Source organism: Gossypium raimondii, chromosome 8 (genome assembly GCF_025698545.1).
Source record: "Gossypium raimondii isolate GPD5lz chromosome 8, ASM2569854v1, whole genome shotgun sequence".
NCBI classification, from domain to species: domain Eukaryota; kingdom Viridiplantae; phylum Streptophyta; class Magnoliopsida; order Malvales; family Malvaceae; genus Gossypium; species Gossypium raimondii.
In genome coordinates this window covers 6,129,201-6,148,056 of record NC_068572.1, presented here as the reverse complement: position 1 = coordinate 6,148,056, position 18,856 = coordinate 6,129,201, and the positions used below count along the sequence as shown (strand labels likewise).

Below are 18,856 nucleotides of genomic sequence, written 5' to 3'. Positions count from 1 at the left end.
TGTTGAGTTTTGTGGGCTTGCTAGCTAAGGTTTTTGTTGGGCTTGTTAGGTGTAGGTTGGGTTTGGGTTAATTTTGTTTGTATTTGGGCCCGAGTAATTTGGGCTTGTTACAATGTACAATAATAAATAATGAATAATCAACTGATAAATACAAATAAACATAACAAATATAATTTCAATGATACAATATGCAAATATCGATATCAACATTCAAAAATCAAAAGAATTAATAAGCAATTTTAAATTATATACTAAAAGTAAAAAAAAAAGGGGGGAATTATGATCAATAAGTTATATGTACAAAAGTTTTAAAATAAACAATATATATGAGTTTGTGATAGATTCAAAATAAAGTTAATAAAATAAAACTACATAAATAATAGTATTTAGATGAGTTTTGAAGCAAATATTATACAAAAAGAAAATTAAGATATATAAAATAATATACATATATTAATTTAAATAAGTAATGCATAGGGATTGAAAAACTTCATATAATAGTATATGTATAATAGTACGTATAAAAGGTTGAAATAAATAAAGTATATAATGGAGTATTTTAAAAGAAATAAATTATATATAAAATAAGTGGAAATAATATAATAACATGTAATCGATAATATATTATGTATATATATGCACGTATAAGAAATAATTTGATATAAATTGTACACGTATAAAAATATCATAGGAATATTATTGTATAAATATTTAAATATAAAGTACATAAAATGGATTAAAAATATCTTATAAAAAATAAGACCACAAAAAGTATATATTATGTTGAATTAATAAAATAACACATTATAAAATTATAATAATAATATAAATAAAAATCAAAATGATAATATATAATAAGATAATGTATATATAAAGAAAAAACATAAATGAAAATATGACCGAATATACCAATAATAATAGTAATAATAAATTAATTAAAAAATGTTAAAAAATATTAAATCGCAATTAAATTTAAATTAACAAGAAAAGAATAGAATTATAAACAAGATGAGAGGTTAAACCGCAATATGCGGATTACATGGGGGCAGATTGGAAATATTTCCTCGCCCCCAAAACGCTGCGCACTGTTTAGGATCTAAGTGAAACAAAAACAAAAATGTAAAGCTGAAATTTAAAATAAAGAAAATATGGTTTGAAAACACTACAAAATAAGATGGATCAAATGCGAAAATTACCCAATAGCACAAAACGCGTGGATCCTTCCCTCGGGTCGGGTCACCGTGCAAATCATTGTCAAAACTGCGCCGTTTTGAGGCTAATGAAACAGGCCCTAAACGACGCCGTTTCGTACCTGTTATAAAATCAATAATTTTTCTAAAACATTCCATTTTCTTCCATTTTTTTTATAAAAAAACAAAACAACCCCAGCTTTCTCTACTAAGGTTTCTAACTTTTTCCTGAGCCGCCGCCGCGTCACTGTCCTTCCACCACGACTCCACTGCGATCAGTGGCCGAATGCTCACCGAGTTGGGTTTTTGAACCCCGTTGGAGTAGATCCGAGGGCAAAGGTAAGCTTTCTTTCTTCTCTTCCTTTTATTTTATGCATAAAAATAAAAACATAAAAAAAAGAATGATGAACACCAAAATAAAAACAAAAAATCAACTTTTATTCAAACTTTTATTTTCTCTTTTTTTTTGTATCTCTATTTTCAATATTTTTTCTCTGTATTTCTTTTTGTAAAATCCGTCCCCCCTTTTACAAATTTAATCGACTCTTTTTATAGTTGAAAAGAATTCTCGAAAACTCCTTTTTACATTTTTGTTATATTTTCTACTATTATTTTCTGTATTTCTGCTATTGATGCGCTGTATGTTGTTTGTTTGCTGTTTGGATCCGCTTTTTCAGCAAGTGCAGAGGTTGTGGAAACGCACGTGGGAGGCTGCTGTTGGGAGTGCGACTGAAGCTTGCTGCTACCTAGGCTAGGGTTTTTTTTTTTTTTTGAATATAGGTTTGGGTTTCTGTAGTTGGGCCATTTGGGTTGTATTGTAATTGGGTTAAGTTAGTGGGTTTCAAGTTCGGGCTAATGTAAATGGTTTATTTATTTTGGGTTTTAGATTATATATATTTTTTGTTGACTTTGTAATCTGGACCTTGGACATTTAATTTATTATTTTGGTTTTTTAAATTGGGCCCGGGGCAAAATTGGGTATTACAAACCCCTTGAAACAACTACTCGATTCCAAATTGTAAGAGGGTATCACCTAATTGTTATTGATTACTGAGTAAAACTTGATTTGATTTGAAAATATCGAAAAAAATTAAATTTCGAGTTATTCAAACCATCTGGAATAGGTAATTCAAGTTTCGAGTTTGAATCAATTTGAATTTCACAATTCGAATAACAGATTGGTGTAAATACCCTTTTGGTCCCTATCAAGTTTGAAAAATGAGCAAACTGGTCTCTTTCTCGACAAAAATTACAAAATAATTTTTTAAATTAAAAATATTTAAAAAATTTGAAAAAAACATTTTTAGTTATTATACAAATTTTAAAAGAATATATAAAGTAAAAAATTAAAAAATTAGAATAATTATTTTGGGGACCTAAATAAGTTAATTAAGGATATAAGTTTATCATACTAAAGTATTTTTTTTAATTTTATTTTGAAAAAGTTTTCAAATATATATAGTTTCACATTTATATGCTCTAACATGAAAATAGTTATACGTAACAAAACTTTAATTTAACTTGAACAATTTCACTCGATTCGATTCGAAAAAATTTCAAATCAAGTTAAGATGATAAAATAGGACTCATCAACTCGATTAACTCGAAATTTTTCATTCGATTCAATTGAACGCTCACCTTTACCGTCATGTCTCTATTGGGAAATGTGCCCATATTGTAATAAACATGTAACTGTTTTCTATTTATTTGAACAATGAATAAACAAATAAAGTTAATTTCACATTTCACTATTATGTCTTTTATATTTTGCATGCATAGCGAAATTGTGTCAAGCAAATATTAGCTCATTAATTGTCTAAGTTCAAAATGAAGATAAGTGGCATTGTAATAACACTTACGTTACGAGAAAGACAACTTACTTCAGTAGATAATCTAAATGAGTCCGTAATCCCGTAAAAAAATTAAAGTGAGCATTTGATTCAAATACTGAGAATGATTATTATGTCGTCTATAATTCCAATCGGGGAGATGACTAATCTTGGCTATCGAAACAGTTGACTCCACGGGTAGAGATATAGATGTATTCATTGGTAGAATGATACATTAAACTGGACCCAAGATGAATTAATTTTGAATCCATTTGGAAATTAATTCAATGGAATTCATAACTCAATTAAAGAGTTAAAATATTCTCTCATTAGCATTGTGTGGATTGATAAATATGGAACGTGGCCACGGGGTTGTTTGTTCTCGAACGAGCAATTTGTCTCAGTCATTTGTTGACAACGATCATATTAATCATTAATAAGACACAATAGTGATAATGAGACAAACTAGGATTATACTGAGTAAACGGATTTAATTGAAAGGAATCAAGGATATCAGATGAGGGTAACACACACATGACGAGGTCATTGCACAAAGCAGTTGCATGAATTGCTTCCGTAAAGAGTATACAATAAGGAATTTTCAATCATGGTACTTCTTGTGGACTAAATTCATGATTAAGTAATTGCAAATTATCGGAACGATGCTTCTGGACATAATTGCAATTACTAGAGCCTAATTGTACATGTCTAATTGGTTCTTCCGCTAGCTCAACAAAAACTCAATCAGACTGCATTTGAATTAGAAGAAACTTCTACGATTTTGGAAATAATTTAATTGAGTCGATTTATTTAATGTGGAATTAAATTAGGTGGTCGTGAGAACTGTTCAACTAGAGAATTTGATTAAAGAATTTTCTTGAAAAATTAATTTGAAAAATCTAAGTGATTTTTGGGAAAATTAAATTTGATTTTGGGAAAATTAAATTTGATCTAGTGAAATTAAAGTAATCAAATTAATTAAAATTAATATGATACTTTTGGAAATTAATATTTAAGTTAGACAATTGGACAAAATGGGTAATTGAACTTGAAAATTGGACCTGAGATCGTAAATTGGGAACGAGAGCCCAAAATTAAAATCAATACCCAAAAACTGGTCGAATCGGGCCCGGTATGTGAAACCGAGTCGATGGTCCAACCGGTTGCTAGATTGGACCAGTCGAGTCGTCAGTGAGTCGGGCCGAAACTGCTTGGGGTGTCATAAGGGTGTTGCATCTGTATCACCGTACACGAAGACTGCAATGATGATGTTCTGATGGCTGGCAGTGGTTGGTTTTCGGTGGTTGAGCAGTGGAAGAGTTATACTCCTACTAGGGCTTTACAAGAGAATTTAATTTCAGATTATCTATTCCAAAAATAATATTATTTTAATAGTTTAATAATTAATTTAATTTAATAATTATCTTAATAATATTTTATTAATTTAATATTAAAGTGATTATCTTAATATTAAATTAAATTTAATGTTTATCTTGTAGATAAATATTCTATTATTTTAATAAGATTTGATATTAAAATGAATCTAATATTTATCTTGATAAATATTATATTAATTTAATATTAAAGTGAGTAAGTTTAATCATAATTCAATTTTCTAAACTCTCTCTGTATAAAGAGAGCATTGGTTTATTATTTTATATAGTTAAATTCAAGAGAAATCTACAACTTGAACCAAAAGTGAAGTGTAGAGAAATTTTGAAATTTTTCCTGTGGTAATTTTGTAAATTCTTTTCTTTGAAGTGAGCCTACCCTATTTTTCCTAAAATTTGTTTTTCGTTGCATTTTTCAAATACAATTTTTCTAACAGTCACATCAATTGACATCAATCCTCATATCATAGAAAATCTCAGCTCACCACCCACAATGACTCTGTGTCTTACCTTAAGCTAAGTGAATTACAGACCACAACAACAAATTTCTCTTTATTTGATCAGAGCAATCAGACTAGTTCTAAATTACCATGGTACTTCAGGGAAACCAGTTGTTGCCAAAATTACCCTTCTTGATTCCAGATACCATAGATATCAAGATGCATGTATTGGAACTGTTGAAGCAACTTTGAATTCTGGATTAATCATGGTAACTTTATTTCCCAAGTTTACCATGTCACTTCAAGATCCAAATCTAATGGATTCCTTGAAGGTTCAAATCCAGATAGTCGAAGCTGAAATGGTGGAATCAACAGTCACTGCTACCCTCTATTACCAGATTGTTTACAAAATTCAGGATCATGCTTTTAAACTTTCTAATCAGGGTTCTAATGATTCACTTTTAATTTCTGTAAACACCAAAGAAGAACCACACTGTATCCCTATACCCAGAAAAATTCTGAAAAAAGAGTTATTAAAACTCTTACCAGAAAAATGGGTTACAAACTATGAACAGCTCCAAGAGCACAGAGAACCGTTAGATCTATTAAAGCCTAGATAGTGTCTAAGGGAGATGGTACCAACGAGATTAGATTTGATCACAACCATCTCAGCCAAAATACATCCGTAACTCCACCAGTGTTTCCTACGTAATTGATGATGCAATCATTCCAACACTCCAGTCTAGGACTAGAAGCAGCCTTGATAGAAAGTTTCCAAATAGATGGGAAACTTCTGTACATGATCAAGGACCCAACAACCGGACACTGTCCATAGGATCCTATGTATTCATGTGAATTATGTACAGATCTGAATTTTGAAGAATGGATCGAGAGTATGGAAACTTCAGCCTACAAGTCTCACAAAAAGAATGGAGGCAAGAAGAAGAAAACCACCCAATCTGAATTCTACAAAAGATGGATGGATAGTGACCCGGACATCGGAGCACTTGGAGAAGATAATGGGAAATTTGTTTATCTTGTAGATTACGCAGCTACAAGACCCAAAATCCCTGTATCCCCACCACCGATATCACCACTATCAAAACCATCTTCTCCACCACTAGATGATCAGTAGAATCAGAAATGGATTCAAAACCTCTAAAGCAACCTTGCTACAAAAGGGTCAATAAATGGGTACAAAAGCAATGATGTTTTCCAGAAGCCAGAAAGACTACCCCAAAAGTTGTACAACTACTAGTACCAGCAGTATGCATGTTCTAGTCTACTACATCATTTGACAAGGAGTTTCCTCCTCTTAAAGAATTTTCCAGTCAAGGATATACCTATGTCCCTAAAATCCCGACAAAAATACAAGCTAACCAAGAAGGAAGGACAACCAAAATTGCTGCTGCAAAAGCAACTCTCAACTGGCAAACAGAGAATGCTTTGGCTCAAAACTCAACTCTCAGAAACATAGATTCAAAAGTTGATCAGATTGACTCTAAAGTTTCTAGAGTTGAGGCTAAAGCTAATGAGAATTCAAAAATGATAAATGATCTCATCTGTTTATTGCAGAATCGTTTGAAAGAACTAGCCAGAGAGTCAGCAGCATTAGGACAAGATTTTTTCTCTCATCTTCCTCAAAGAGAAAAAGAAATTCAAAATCTTAAGGAGCAGATCAAGATGCTAAAAGAAACAGGACAAATTCCACCTTCTAAACCATTTAGGAATGGAATCAAATTATTCTATTCAATAAGCCAGATAGAAGCTCCACCACCTCTAAAAGAGTTGAGATTAACTTTCTCGCCACCAGAGGAAAAGAAGAAACCCAACACATTTGATTTATTTTTACAAATCAAAGCTCAGAAAGAAAAAGAAATAAGAAAAAGAAGAGAAAAGAATAAACAAGAAGAAGCAGAAGAGCAAAGAGAAGATAAATTCTTGGAAGATAAATTATTGAGGAAAATGCCTATAGGTAAAGAACAAGAAAATTCTCCTACACCAAAGTAAGTGTCTAAGTCCCTGATGATTAAGGAAAATAAATGCCATTCAAATCCTTTGTCAACATTCTTAAAGGATTACAACCAGTAAATATTCCCCAAAATAACTGCTTTACAAGAAGCTACAGAGGAATCAACTCCTCTAAAGAATCTAATAAAGATGTCTCAGAATCTTCTAATGATATCTCAGAAAGAGAGGACAGTCAAGTGATAGCAACCACCCAACCAGAAGTTAAAGTGGAAATGTCAGATGAAGAAATGGGAAATATTGGTGAAACATCAGATGTTAGACCTTCACCATCTATCTCAGGAGGAAAAACAACGTTCACCATCGATGATATTCTAACTTTCAGATGGCTAGGAAGACTCTAAGAGTTTCACTCATGGCTAAAATTGACAGAAGAAAGTCATTACAATATTCTGTTAGAATTTGTTTCCAGATTTACAGGAATGTTGAGTGATTGGTGGAATTCAATCAGTCAAGTAGATCAAATGCAATTTCTGGTTTTAACAGATTTATCCCAAGCCATCATGATTATCCTTAATCATTTTATTGGAAATCCTGAAGATCTTTTGACCTTGAAAAGAAGAGAATTCTTCAAACAAAAATGCTGCTCTTACAACAAGAAATACTTATCCAGGCATTTCCATGCTATGACCAAATTGTTTTGTTCACTTGGTCTAGAGCAAAGTCTTAAACCTGTAGTTTTTGCATCCATACCAGAGCCCTTTCAAGTTGCTATAAATCAAAGTCTCCACAGGCAAAACAGAAACATCCTCAGCTTGACCATAGGAGAAATCCAACAAGAAACTTATGTTGCTCTTGAAGACTTATGCAACAGAAAAAAGGTTTACAAAGATTATCTCTATGGTGACAAGCGATTAGACAAATCTTGTGATGATTCTTATCTGCGAATCAAATGTGGACATGAAAGGCATTGTTATTTCAGGACAAAAAAAGAAAAGACATTTCAAGAAATTCAAAAATCCTAGTCTTCCAAGATCTTTCAGAAAGAAACCAAAATGGAGATATTTGAAGAAAAAGAGATCTCCAAGAGGAAACAAATCCAATAGGTGTTACATATGTAATCAAAAGGGTCATTTTACAAAAAATTGCCCAAATAACAAAAAAGGGTCCAACATGATCCAGCAAATCCAACAAGAATCATGAATTAGGATCAGAGAAGAAGATGATATTGAATCTCTCTTTTCCATTGATGATGAACCAATGGAACAATAACTATGTGCAATCCAAGGAATAGCCTCAGAGTCAGATTTGTCATCAAATTATAGTTATATGATTAAGGCTCAAGAAGCCCAGATCCTCTCTGCTACCATAAAAGCCTCCGTACCTCATATTCCAATTTCAATCTATTTGGATAAATACAGTAAGCCCATTACTGTTATCACCTTTATAGATACTAGAGCAGCTAAGACTATTATGAATCCAAAGATATTGCCTACAGAATTCTGGAGGTCGCAGGTTTATTATTTCAATTCTGCGGCAGATCAAGTCTTTGCGACCCATTGGATTTGTAAGCCCATCAACTTCTAATTTTTCTCATGATGTACTATAAAGACTACAGTATTGGGGTCTGGCCTCCCTGAAAAAGACCTTGTGGTTGGATTTGACTTATACACTAAGGCTCGACATATGAGGATACTACCAGATGGAGTCCGTTACAAGAAAATGTTCAAGCCTGTTGTCCAGATTCCTAGATTTTTTTTATGATTCATGAAAGAAAGATTCAAGAGATAATTGACGAATTAAAAAGCAAAGCATGTGCTGATTCACATTCAGAATTTCTTCAAAAATGTGAAAATCCTTTATGGAAAAATTCTGAATTCTTTATCACACTTCCTTTCAAGAGGAATAAAGATATCAACCCCACCAAAGCTAGCCACACAAGAATGAATCCTGAACACCAGAAGTTAGTTGAAGAAGAAAGTCGACAGCTACAGCAATAAGGGTTGATAGAAGGATCAAATTCTCAATGGGCTTGTGAAGCTTTTTATGTCAACAAAAAAGCTGAACAAGCTAGGGGAAATTTGAGGTTGGTTATCAGTTACCAGCCTTTAAACCATTTTCTCCAAGACGATAAATTTCTTTTGCCAAATCAGAATTCATTATTCTCAAGTATTGCCCAAGCAAAGGTTTTCTCTAAGTTTGACTTGAAAATAGGATTTTGGCAATTAGGAATTAACCCAGAAGACAGGCCTAAGATAGGATTTTGTATCCCAAATAAACATTTCCAATAGACAGTAATGCCCTCTGGGCTCAAGACTGCCCTATCATTATTCCAAAAGGCCATAATAAAGATTTTCTAGCCCGTTATAGACCATGTTTTGGTTTATATTGATGATATACTTCTTTACAATCCAAACCAAGAAGCTCATACAGAACTGTTACAATAATTCAAACAGTTGATCTTGAAATATGAAATTATGTTAGCTGAAAGAAAAATGCAGATTAACAAAGATGAAGTTGAGTTTCTTGGCATGCAGCTCAAAGATGAAAAATACCAGCCAGGCAAGCATATTGCAGAAGAATAGCTCAAATTTCCAGAGAGTAATTTATCAAATAGACAAGTTCAACAATTCTTAGGAATTATAAATTATCTCAGAGATTTTATTCCAAAAATCTCTAAATTTACAAATTCTTTGAGAAAGATGTTAAAGAAAGACCCTCCTCCATGGAGTACAACTCAAACCAATGCAGTAAAAATACTTAAAGAAAAACATCAGCAACTGCCACCATAACATATTCCATTAGAAGGAAAAAGAATCCTCTAGACAGATGCCAGTGACAAATATTGGGGGGTCATACTCTTTGAAAAAAAAGAAGAAAAAAGATATCTTTACGGATATAAGAGTGGAAGGTTCTCTAATGCAGAAATGCATTACCATTCAACCTTCAAAGAAATCATTGCTTTCAAAAAAGGTATTTCAAAGTTTGATTTTCATCTCATAGGATATCATTTTATTATAGAGATGGACATGTCTTCTTTCCCAAAAATGCTAAGGTTTAAATAAAAGGAGGTCCCTCATCTTCAACTATTAAGATGGTTAGAATGGTTTTCAAAATATTCTTTTACACATTAAGGGAAAAACCAACGTTTTAGCTGACTTATTAACCAGGCCACCTGAAAAGGTTTTAATGATGGCACATTCATCTTCCTCATCTTCCCAAAACAAAAAAGACATTGTGTCAAACTCTCCACTTTCTTTCAACACTCCGTATGTGAAAAAAAAAGAAGACATTGTGTCAAACTCTCCACTTCCTTTCAACAAATGTGCCAGTGAAAAAAAAAGAGAAGATATTGTGTCAAACTCTCCACTTCCTTTCAACAAATGTGCCACCTAACTCACACCCTGAGCACCGACCTGAAGTACTAAGTCTCATCCTTGAAAAAAGATTTCACAAGGAAGCCATGAACATAATGCTTTCTTATCAACTTGATGTTTTTAGAAACTTTGGGGGATTATACCTGAAATCGTTAGGACTTCATCCAAAATATCCATTTATTCATCCAATTAAATTTCAATTTACTGAATTTCCTGATGAATTAAAATGGATGTTATGGTATCTCACCCACTTATACCATATTGGAATACAGTTTGATATATTGGATCTCCAATATTATCTCACTGTTTCTTATCATGGACAGGAAAACCCAGAGCTCCACAATTTAACTATCTTTCTTAGATGGTTTTATCTTTTAAACCAGTGGTTGGAGATGATTACCTTAACACTTGATCAATCCAAAGAGACATTTCCTTCAAGTGTAGTAATTATCTTCTACAAACCACAATATTTTATGCAAAATGGTGCATCAACTCAATTGGGAGCATTTCCAACGATTTGGATTAAAAAAAATACAGTTCAGAGGTCAATACAAATCCATATGACTACAAAGCACTACAAAAATGTCTCTGTCAACTCAACAGAACCATACCCACAGATATATGACCACCAGGAAATGTTTTGGCACATTGGGATTTCAAAGTAGAACCACCGGCACCATATCAAATGGAATTAAAAAAGGCACTCAAAGAATCTTAAGAAAATATTCCAGATTCAAAGGAATGGTCACAAGAATACCCATGGTTTTGCAGCAGTACATGGACAAATACGCCAGCTTGGAATAAAGATAAAACAACAACACCAATGGACCTTGGTAGCTCACCAGAAAGCAAATGGGAAGAGAAATGCTACAGAGCAAAGTTGAACAAAGAAATAAGAATTGAGGAGCAGAACCTCACATCAGATACCAGCACCAACTACGAAAGTAATTAAAAATAGATAAAGTTTGTACTATTTTACTTTGATAAAGTTTGTACTAATTTACTTTGTAAAAGGAGATTCCTTCTGATCTCCTTGGTAAGTTTTCTTCTTGAAAACCTATCCAGGTTTTCTTATAAAAGGAAGAAGGATCCTCAGTTGTAAGATATAGGAGGTTATCAATAAAATTTCAAAGTGTTTTTCTAAAACCCATGTCTCACTAAAACTCTTTCCTTATTTATTTTCTGAACAAAACCTCAAGGTAATTTGAGAATGAATCTCTTGTAAGTTTATGAGTATGCCCTGTGCTTGTCATATTATAGATTCTGTAAATCAGAAATTAAACTTAAACCAAATGATATTAATGGTTAAAAGACTCAAGAAGTATTTTGAGTAGAGAGTTGATAGCTAAAAGACAGTGCCTGTTTATGGCCATAGAGAGCCTCAGTCTTGGCATAGCATACTTGCTATCATCTTATTCTTAATCCTCTTCCAACAGCTCTTTTCTACTATTGGAGTAATATTACACTTCACGCTCAAATTACTGGTTCACTCACCCCTGGCGCACTCCATGGTTAAGCGTTTAAATTCAATAGCCATTTAATATGGAAGAGCGATTGTTGAGTCCATTATTAGATTAGACCGGGTTTGGTAAACTCGGGTTGGCCCAAATCAAAATCAAAACCCAAACGTTGGTTCGTCGTGGGGCTGTCCTCAGCTAAGCTTAGGGTTGGGGGAGTGAGCGGAGGGTTCGGTTTCGAATTCGTTTCTTCTTCTTCTTCTTCTTTGCCTCTTGTCTTTGTAATACCCTAATTTTGCCCGGCCCAAATCAAATAAATAAAAAAATATTTAAAAAATAATATAAATAATGAAAACCAAAAAATAATTAAATGTCAAAAAATGTCCAGTTACAAACCAAAAATTAAAGGCCCAAACTTATACCAGACCAAATACACCCCAGCCCAATCGCCTTACAAGCCCAATAGCCAACTCAGCCCAAATGGCCCAATTACAATAGCTCGATACCCCGGCCCAATTACATTGAAGCCCAAAACAGAAAAGGAACCAGAAACCCTAGCAGCTAGGGCGAGCCTCCAGTGCATGCAGCCCACTGTGGCATTCCTCACCTCATGCGCTGCCGAAATGCGCCACGTCCCAGCCTAGCCTTCGACGACACACAAAAGGACAAACAAACGCAACAAATGCGGAGAAGGGCCAGCAACAGCAGAAAATACACACGAAAAACGCAGTAGAGAAAAGAAAAGAAAAAGGGATCGCATTTTTGGATTTTGTTTTTTATCATTATTATTATTTTCGAATGGAGGGGCTATAAAAAATTGAAAACCCTTTTTAAGGGGGAGGTCACGCATATTGTATCAAAAAAAAATCAATACGCATTCAGATCAATGGAATACAAAAAAAAATTTGAAATTCTAAGAGTTTCTTAAGGAAAGAAGCAGTAAGGGAAAGGAAAAACGTACCTGGCGATAGGATTTCGGCCTTCTCTGTTGTCATCGGAGAATAGGTTGAAATCAGAGGTTGTTGATGCCTGAAGAGCGCAGAACGGCGCAGAGTCTTTTAAGTTTAGGTTTTGATTTAATGTAAATGGTAGTTTTAGGGTTTTTTAGTTTTAAATGCAGGACTTAAAACGTCACCGTTCAGAGCCAATATAATGGCATTGAAACAGCGCCGTTTTGAAGACCCGATCCGAACGGTGACCTGATCCGGAAAGGATCGCGCACTATGGATCGTTTGGTTTATTTACTTAATGAGTCCTTTCGTGTTTAATGAAATTTTGATTTGACTTCTGTTTTTGATTTGTAATTTATACCTCGCATTTAATTCTGTATTCATTTGGATCCACGTTTAAACGGTGCCGTTTCCCATGTTTGATTTTGAATATCCGGATCTGTGCGTCTAATTGCTGCTTTAGTCCCTGGGTTTTGAATCGATTGCAAATATAAACCTTCAAAAATCTTGATTTTAATTTAAGTCTTTTTTTTTTGTCATGTTCACTATCATTTTAGTATTTTCTTTAATTTTATAAATTTTTTAGTATTTGCTAGTATTCTTTTTGTTTTTTTTTTATATTTTTATATATCTTTTACTTACCTCTTTTCATATTTAGTATTAGTATATTTCATGATTTTAAATTTTTTGTAAAAGGGACATTCAATTTTGTTATTTATTTTTATTTGTAAATCAAATTCTTTGTTTTAGTATTTTAGATTTGTCATCATGTATTGTTTTTTAGATTTGCTATATTATTATTAAAACATTGTTTCATTACGATACATCAATATTTTATCATGTGTTCCTATTATATAATATTATTTTTATAATAATTTAATGTGTATAATCTATCAATGATTTCAAGTTATATTCCTTTAAACCAATTTCTATGTAATCTACTTATTCAAAATATTCCAATATTGCATTCATTCCAATGTACATTATTATATATTATTATTTACAATATGCTTATGAAATGTTTATTCTAGTTCCATGCTTGTACATTTTGTAATGTTCACTTCAAAATTCATTCAAATAAAGTTATTTTATTTAACATCGTTCTTAATTTTCTTTTAAATCTATTTCCGGACTCAAATGTATTGTTACTTTTTAAATCATTGTTGAGATGATATATTTTTACCTCAATGTGTCTTTTGAAATTGATTATTAATTCTTTTAATTTTCATTTGTTAATATTGGTATTTGCTTAATGTGCTTAAAATTATTGTTGCTATTCTTGTTTGAATTTATCTATTGTTTGCTTAATTTTGTGTATGATTAGATTACGAGTTATCCTATTACATTGTACATTGGTGTTCAATTATACCATATTTGTTTTAAAAATAATGTTTTACAAAAGCATTATAATCATCTTATTTCAAAATTCCTAAAGGGGGCTTGGTGTTTATGAGCTCTCGAGAGAATTGTGCCCTAACTTACTGGGCTTCAATTCTTCTTAACGAGTTTACATCATCAAGTACCCATTTTATTAAAACCATACAATTGTTAAAATAAAGCTCTTAAGATTCCAAGATGTTGAATCCTAACTTACTGGATGTGGCATTTTATTGTCTCGATTTTCAAAAAATAAAGGCAATATTTGAGTTTTAAGAATTTCGAGAAATTGAATCCTAACTCACTGGATTCTTATTTCTCGATTGACTTAAACAATCAAGTAACCTTCTTTAAACTCATGATTTTCATAAAAAAAGGAACACATTTAATTTCAAAGATAGAATTGTAACACTCTAACTCACTGGGTGTGATAACTTATTTCTTCGAAATAAGTGGTCTTATCATTCAAGCTAATTCATCCAAGTTTTCTCATCAAGGATCGTATTTTTTTTAAAAAAAATCTTTTCAAAAATTTGACAATAAAACATTGAACAATCAAATCGGTGCCAATTCTGGGCGTCACGAGGGTGCTAACCCTTCCTCGTGCGTAACCGACTCCCGGACCCTTTATATCAAATCTCGCAGACCTAAAATTTATTTTTAATGGTGAACCGATCACACCTTAATAAAAGATCGGTGGCGACTCCCCATTTTCATTTTTAAAAAGTCGAATCCTGTTTTCAAAAAATTGGTTTCGACAGTCTTCACCTCTTTACTCGGCACCACCAGCTCAAAGGGGTTTTTTTTTTTAATTTTCTTTTCGCTTCAATTTTCTGGTAATTAGTTTCTTCTAACTGATACCCTAAATTGACCTTGATGAAATTCTCCATTTTATTTCCCTTTCCCTAAATTTTAACTTTTTAGCGTTATGTTCTGATGATTGAGCTTCTGTTTAATGTATTCATCATATAAAACTTAATTCAAGCATGATTTCTACCCCGTTTCTGTTTTGTTTAATTTCATATACACTTGAATTATTTTCCTAATTGCCTTTTGCTTTTCTTTTAATTATATTTGATTTAAATTTGAACCGTTCTTTTGCCTATTAAATAAAAGAAGTAGCTTTTATACAAATTTTATTATCAACAGCACTAGAATATTTTATTATGAAATGCGGATTTTGGAATTTCCAGTTTTAGGGTTTTATGTCTGTTTTTGTGTATCTATACATTTGTCTATGTTGTGTTAAAATAATTTCGATTTCATGTCAATCTTTAGCTTCTTTGGTGATAAGAAACCATGCCGAAGAACAAGGGAAAAGGAGGAAAGAACAGAAAGAGAGGAAAGAACGAAGCAGACGATGAGAAGCGTGAGCTCGTCCTCAAGGAAGACGGGCAAGAGTACGCCCAAGTGCTTCGTATGCTCGGCAACGGCCGGTGCGAAGCAATGTGCATCGATGGTACTAAACGCCTTTGCCACGTCCGTGGGAAGATGCATAAGAAGGTATGGATTGCTGCTGGTGATATAATTCTCGTCGGCCTTCGCGACTATCAAGATGACAAGGCCGATGTGATCCTTAAGTACATGCCTGACGAAGCAAGGCTATTGAAGGCCTATGGTGAGCTTCCGGAGAACATCCGTCTCAATGAAGGCATTGTTGATGAGGAAGAGGAAGGCGGTGTAGATGATTACGTCGAGTTCGAAGATGAAGATATAGATAAGATCTAAGGTAACTATACCTTGTGTTTAGACTGTTAGAAACAGAGAGATATGGTGGATGCTGTGGAGATATATGACTACAGTAAGTGAAATACCTACCATAAGTCAGACATTTTATAAATGGTGAATGTGACATTGTTAGATGTGTATGTTGTTAATTTCACTGAAACTGAAAGTGTGTTTGAATTCTCAAATTTAATTTTCATGGAGATAGTGTAAGCTTATTGTCAGCATTTTGTAACTGTTTTTGTTAGATATAAACATAAGGGTCTTTTCTAGGTTAAAAATGTCTATCACCATCTCTGTCAGACAAGTACAACGGTTAATCTGCAAAATGCCTGGAAGAATCTCTGGCATCTACGACTGTCTTTGAATGATAACTCTTGCCCATTTTGTGTCAATCACAGTGAAACAGCCGAGCATCTTTTCCTTCAATGCCAGCCTGATGGGTGCTCTCATAAGAATCAATGACTTCTACCAGTCGATTCTTCACTCTTTCGACCTTGATCCTCCATCAGCACCCTAACCTCGAATTCCAAGCATTCTCAACATTGGTCAAACCATTGCGGGATGGAAATTTCATCTGGCAATTGGGATATCCGGCACCTCCTTCAATCGATCTCTATTCAACAATACAACATAGACAATTGGCAACTTTGGAAAGAGGCTAAGGTCAGTTAAAAAGCATTTGCAAAAATTTTTTTTGTCACAGAAGCAATTTTGAAAAGCATAAAAGAATCTTATTTAACAATACTTTTATTCAAAAGTAATTTTTGTTCCAAGAGTGTTTCCGAGAAATAATGCTAAACTGGCCTAAAAAAATGGACAGGTTCTTCTTCCGAAGTCTTTATTAGCTTCACCTGCTATAAATTTGTGTTTTTGCAAATGTACCCCCAAAAAAACTTCTAGATTAGTTTAATATATACTTATTATTTTTTAACAGATTAAAATTTCTTGAAGTCTATTTTTAATTTTTAGATCATTTTCAGGAATCGTTAAAATTATTATTTTTATATTTATTGATGTGATATTTAGAATAAAAAACTCATTTAATAATTATGTTATAAAAAAATAACGTTAATATTTGATTCAAGTACAGAATATATTCAATATTAGAATGTTTAATTCTTTTTAAAGCAACCATATCATTAAAAGATAACTAGTATGCTTGAGTCAACTGTTGGGTTGATTATTTGTTTGTGTCAAATTGTAGGGTAAAAATTTAAAGATTAAAATATGCTCTAGCAAGATTTTCAAAACTAGATCAATGGCTGAATTGGTTAGGCCATTGATTCTTATTGCTCGATAAAATAAATCATTAAAAAAAAAGATTAAGCTAGGTTTTTAGCTTGGCTCAATCAGTTTTTTTCGGCTAGGGAGTCAAATAGACCGATGCCTCTCTCTAAATCAATATTCGTGTCAATTTCTGGTCTAATTCAAATAACTATGACTCTAAGTCTCTATACTCTTCGTACATTTGGAATTTAGTCTCCCTACTTTTATTTTCAAGAATTTAATACCTCTAATTTAAAATATGCATTCATATTAAATATAACCTAGTAACATTTTAATTTAATGTTAACGATATTAATTATTTAAATTAATTAATAACATTATAAAAATTTAGAGACCAAATTATGTTAGAAATTAAAGTATAATGATTAAATTTTCAAATTTACACATAATAAATGGGTCAAAATTGAAATTTAATCATTTATTTATAATGCAAAAAAAAAAGTAAAACCATGTGCTAATGTTTGGACCTTTCTATTATATAGAGTTACTAGAATGATTTACTTACGCTTCGCGCTTGATTAATTATTTGTTTGTATTAAATTATAGAGTAAGAATTTGAAAGTTAAAATATATTTTAAGTAAACTTTTTAGAATTAAATCGATGGTCAAATTAGTAAAAATATTGGTTCGTAAGATTCGATTAAATAAATCATCAAAAATTATAGAAATAAAAAATATTTAAAAAATAAAAAATCAGTTCAATCGATGTTTTAGCCTAGTTCAACTGGTTTGTATTAGTTCGAGAGTCAATCGTTTTGATGCCTCTTTTCGAACTAGTACTCGGGCCGACTGACTGGTCCGACTCAGTTCAAATAACCATGAGTCTAATTTTCTACACATTGTACATTTGGAATTTAGTCCTACTTTTATTTTCAATAATTTAATCTTTATACTTTTTAGATTTAAAAATACGCTTTCAAATTATATATAGCAACGTAACATTTTAATTAAAAAGTTATATTAACTATTTGAAATAATTAATAATAATATAAAAATATAATTCTGCTAAAAATTAAAGTATTAGGATTAAATTTGAACATAAGATCAAAATTAAAATTTAACTATTTTTGTAAAATAAACAAATGAAAAAGAAAAAGAGCATGATACGTGTGCCTCATGTCTTTTGAATCTTCCTTTTATATAAAAATATATAGATTCTTAGTTTTTGTTTTTTGATACAATGCCTAACCTATCCTTAAATAAGAGGATAATGTGCTTTAGCATACTCGAACCTACGTCCTTCTGCACTAGCAACAACGTTGATGCCAACTGAGCTAAAACTCAATTGGCAAATTTGACGGGTTTTGACTTGACTCGATTTGTCAAGTTTTTTGCGATTTATATAAGTTCTGGCCTTTGAACTTGGTAATTTGGTTCACTTTGGTACACTTGAACTTAATAGTTAGGTCCATTTTGGTCCTTAATCTTGAAAAAAACATAAAAGTTTGATGATGTGACATTGTGAGATTGTCACTCTTTAATTCACTTTGGCACTTAAACTGGACAACTAAGTTTATTTTGATGCCTGAATTTGAAAAAAATATATATAAGTTTGATGATGAGGCACTTTGAGATTGACAAAATTTCAAAGTGCAAAATCTTAGAGTATCATATTTAATGTTTTAATAATTGGACTGGTGGTTGAATAAGTCAAACCACATTTTTTCGATTCAACCAGTTCAATCGTCAGACCAAAAATAATTAAATAAATAATTAAAATTTCATAAAAAATTTAAAAAATTAACAAATATTAAAACGGTTCAACCTATTCAACTATCAATTTTTGTCCTGATTTTCGATTTTTACCAATTTCAAGCAATTTCCAAGTCAATTGGTTTAAGCCCTTTATTAGGACCCTTATA

At 32.0% G+C, this 18,856-nt stretch overlaps 1 protein-coding gene across 1 annotated transcript; it reads left to right on the top strand.

The window, feature by feature from the left end:
- Window positions 1-15,277: 15,277 nt before the first annotated feature.
- Window positions 15,278-16,343, top strand: LOC105790534 (eukaryotic translation initiation factor 1A). The gene is made up of 2 exons (XM_012618186.2): window positions 15,278-15,708; window positions 16,106-16,343. The coding sequence occupies exon 1, from the start codon at window positions 15,279-15,281 to the stop codon at window positions 15,705-15,707; it is 429 nt and encodes a 142-aa protein (XP_012473640.1). The 5' UTR covers window position 15,278; the 3' UTR covers window position 15,708; window positions 16,106-16,343.
- Window positions 16,344-18,856: the final 2,513 nt, after the last annotated feature.

What these genes read in the sequence shown, in the direction of transcription:
- LOC105790534 (XM_012618186.2), top strand. Translation starts at nt 15,279, where the DNA reads ATGCCGAAGAACAAGGGAAAAGGAGGAAAGAACAGAAAGAGAGGAAAG.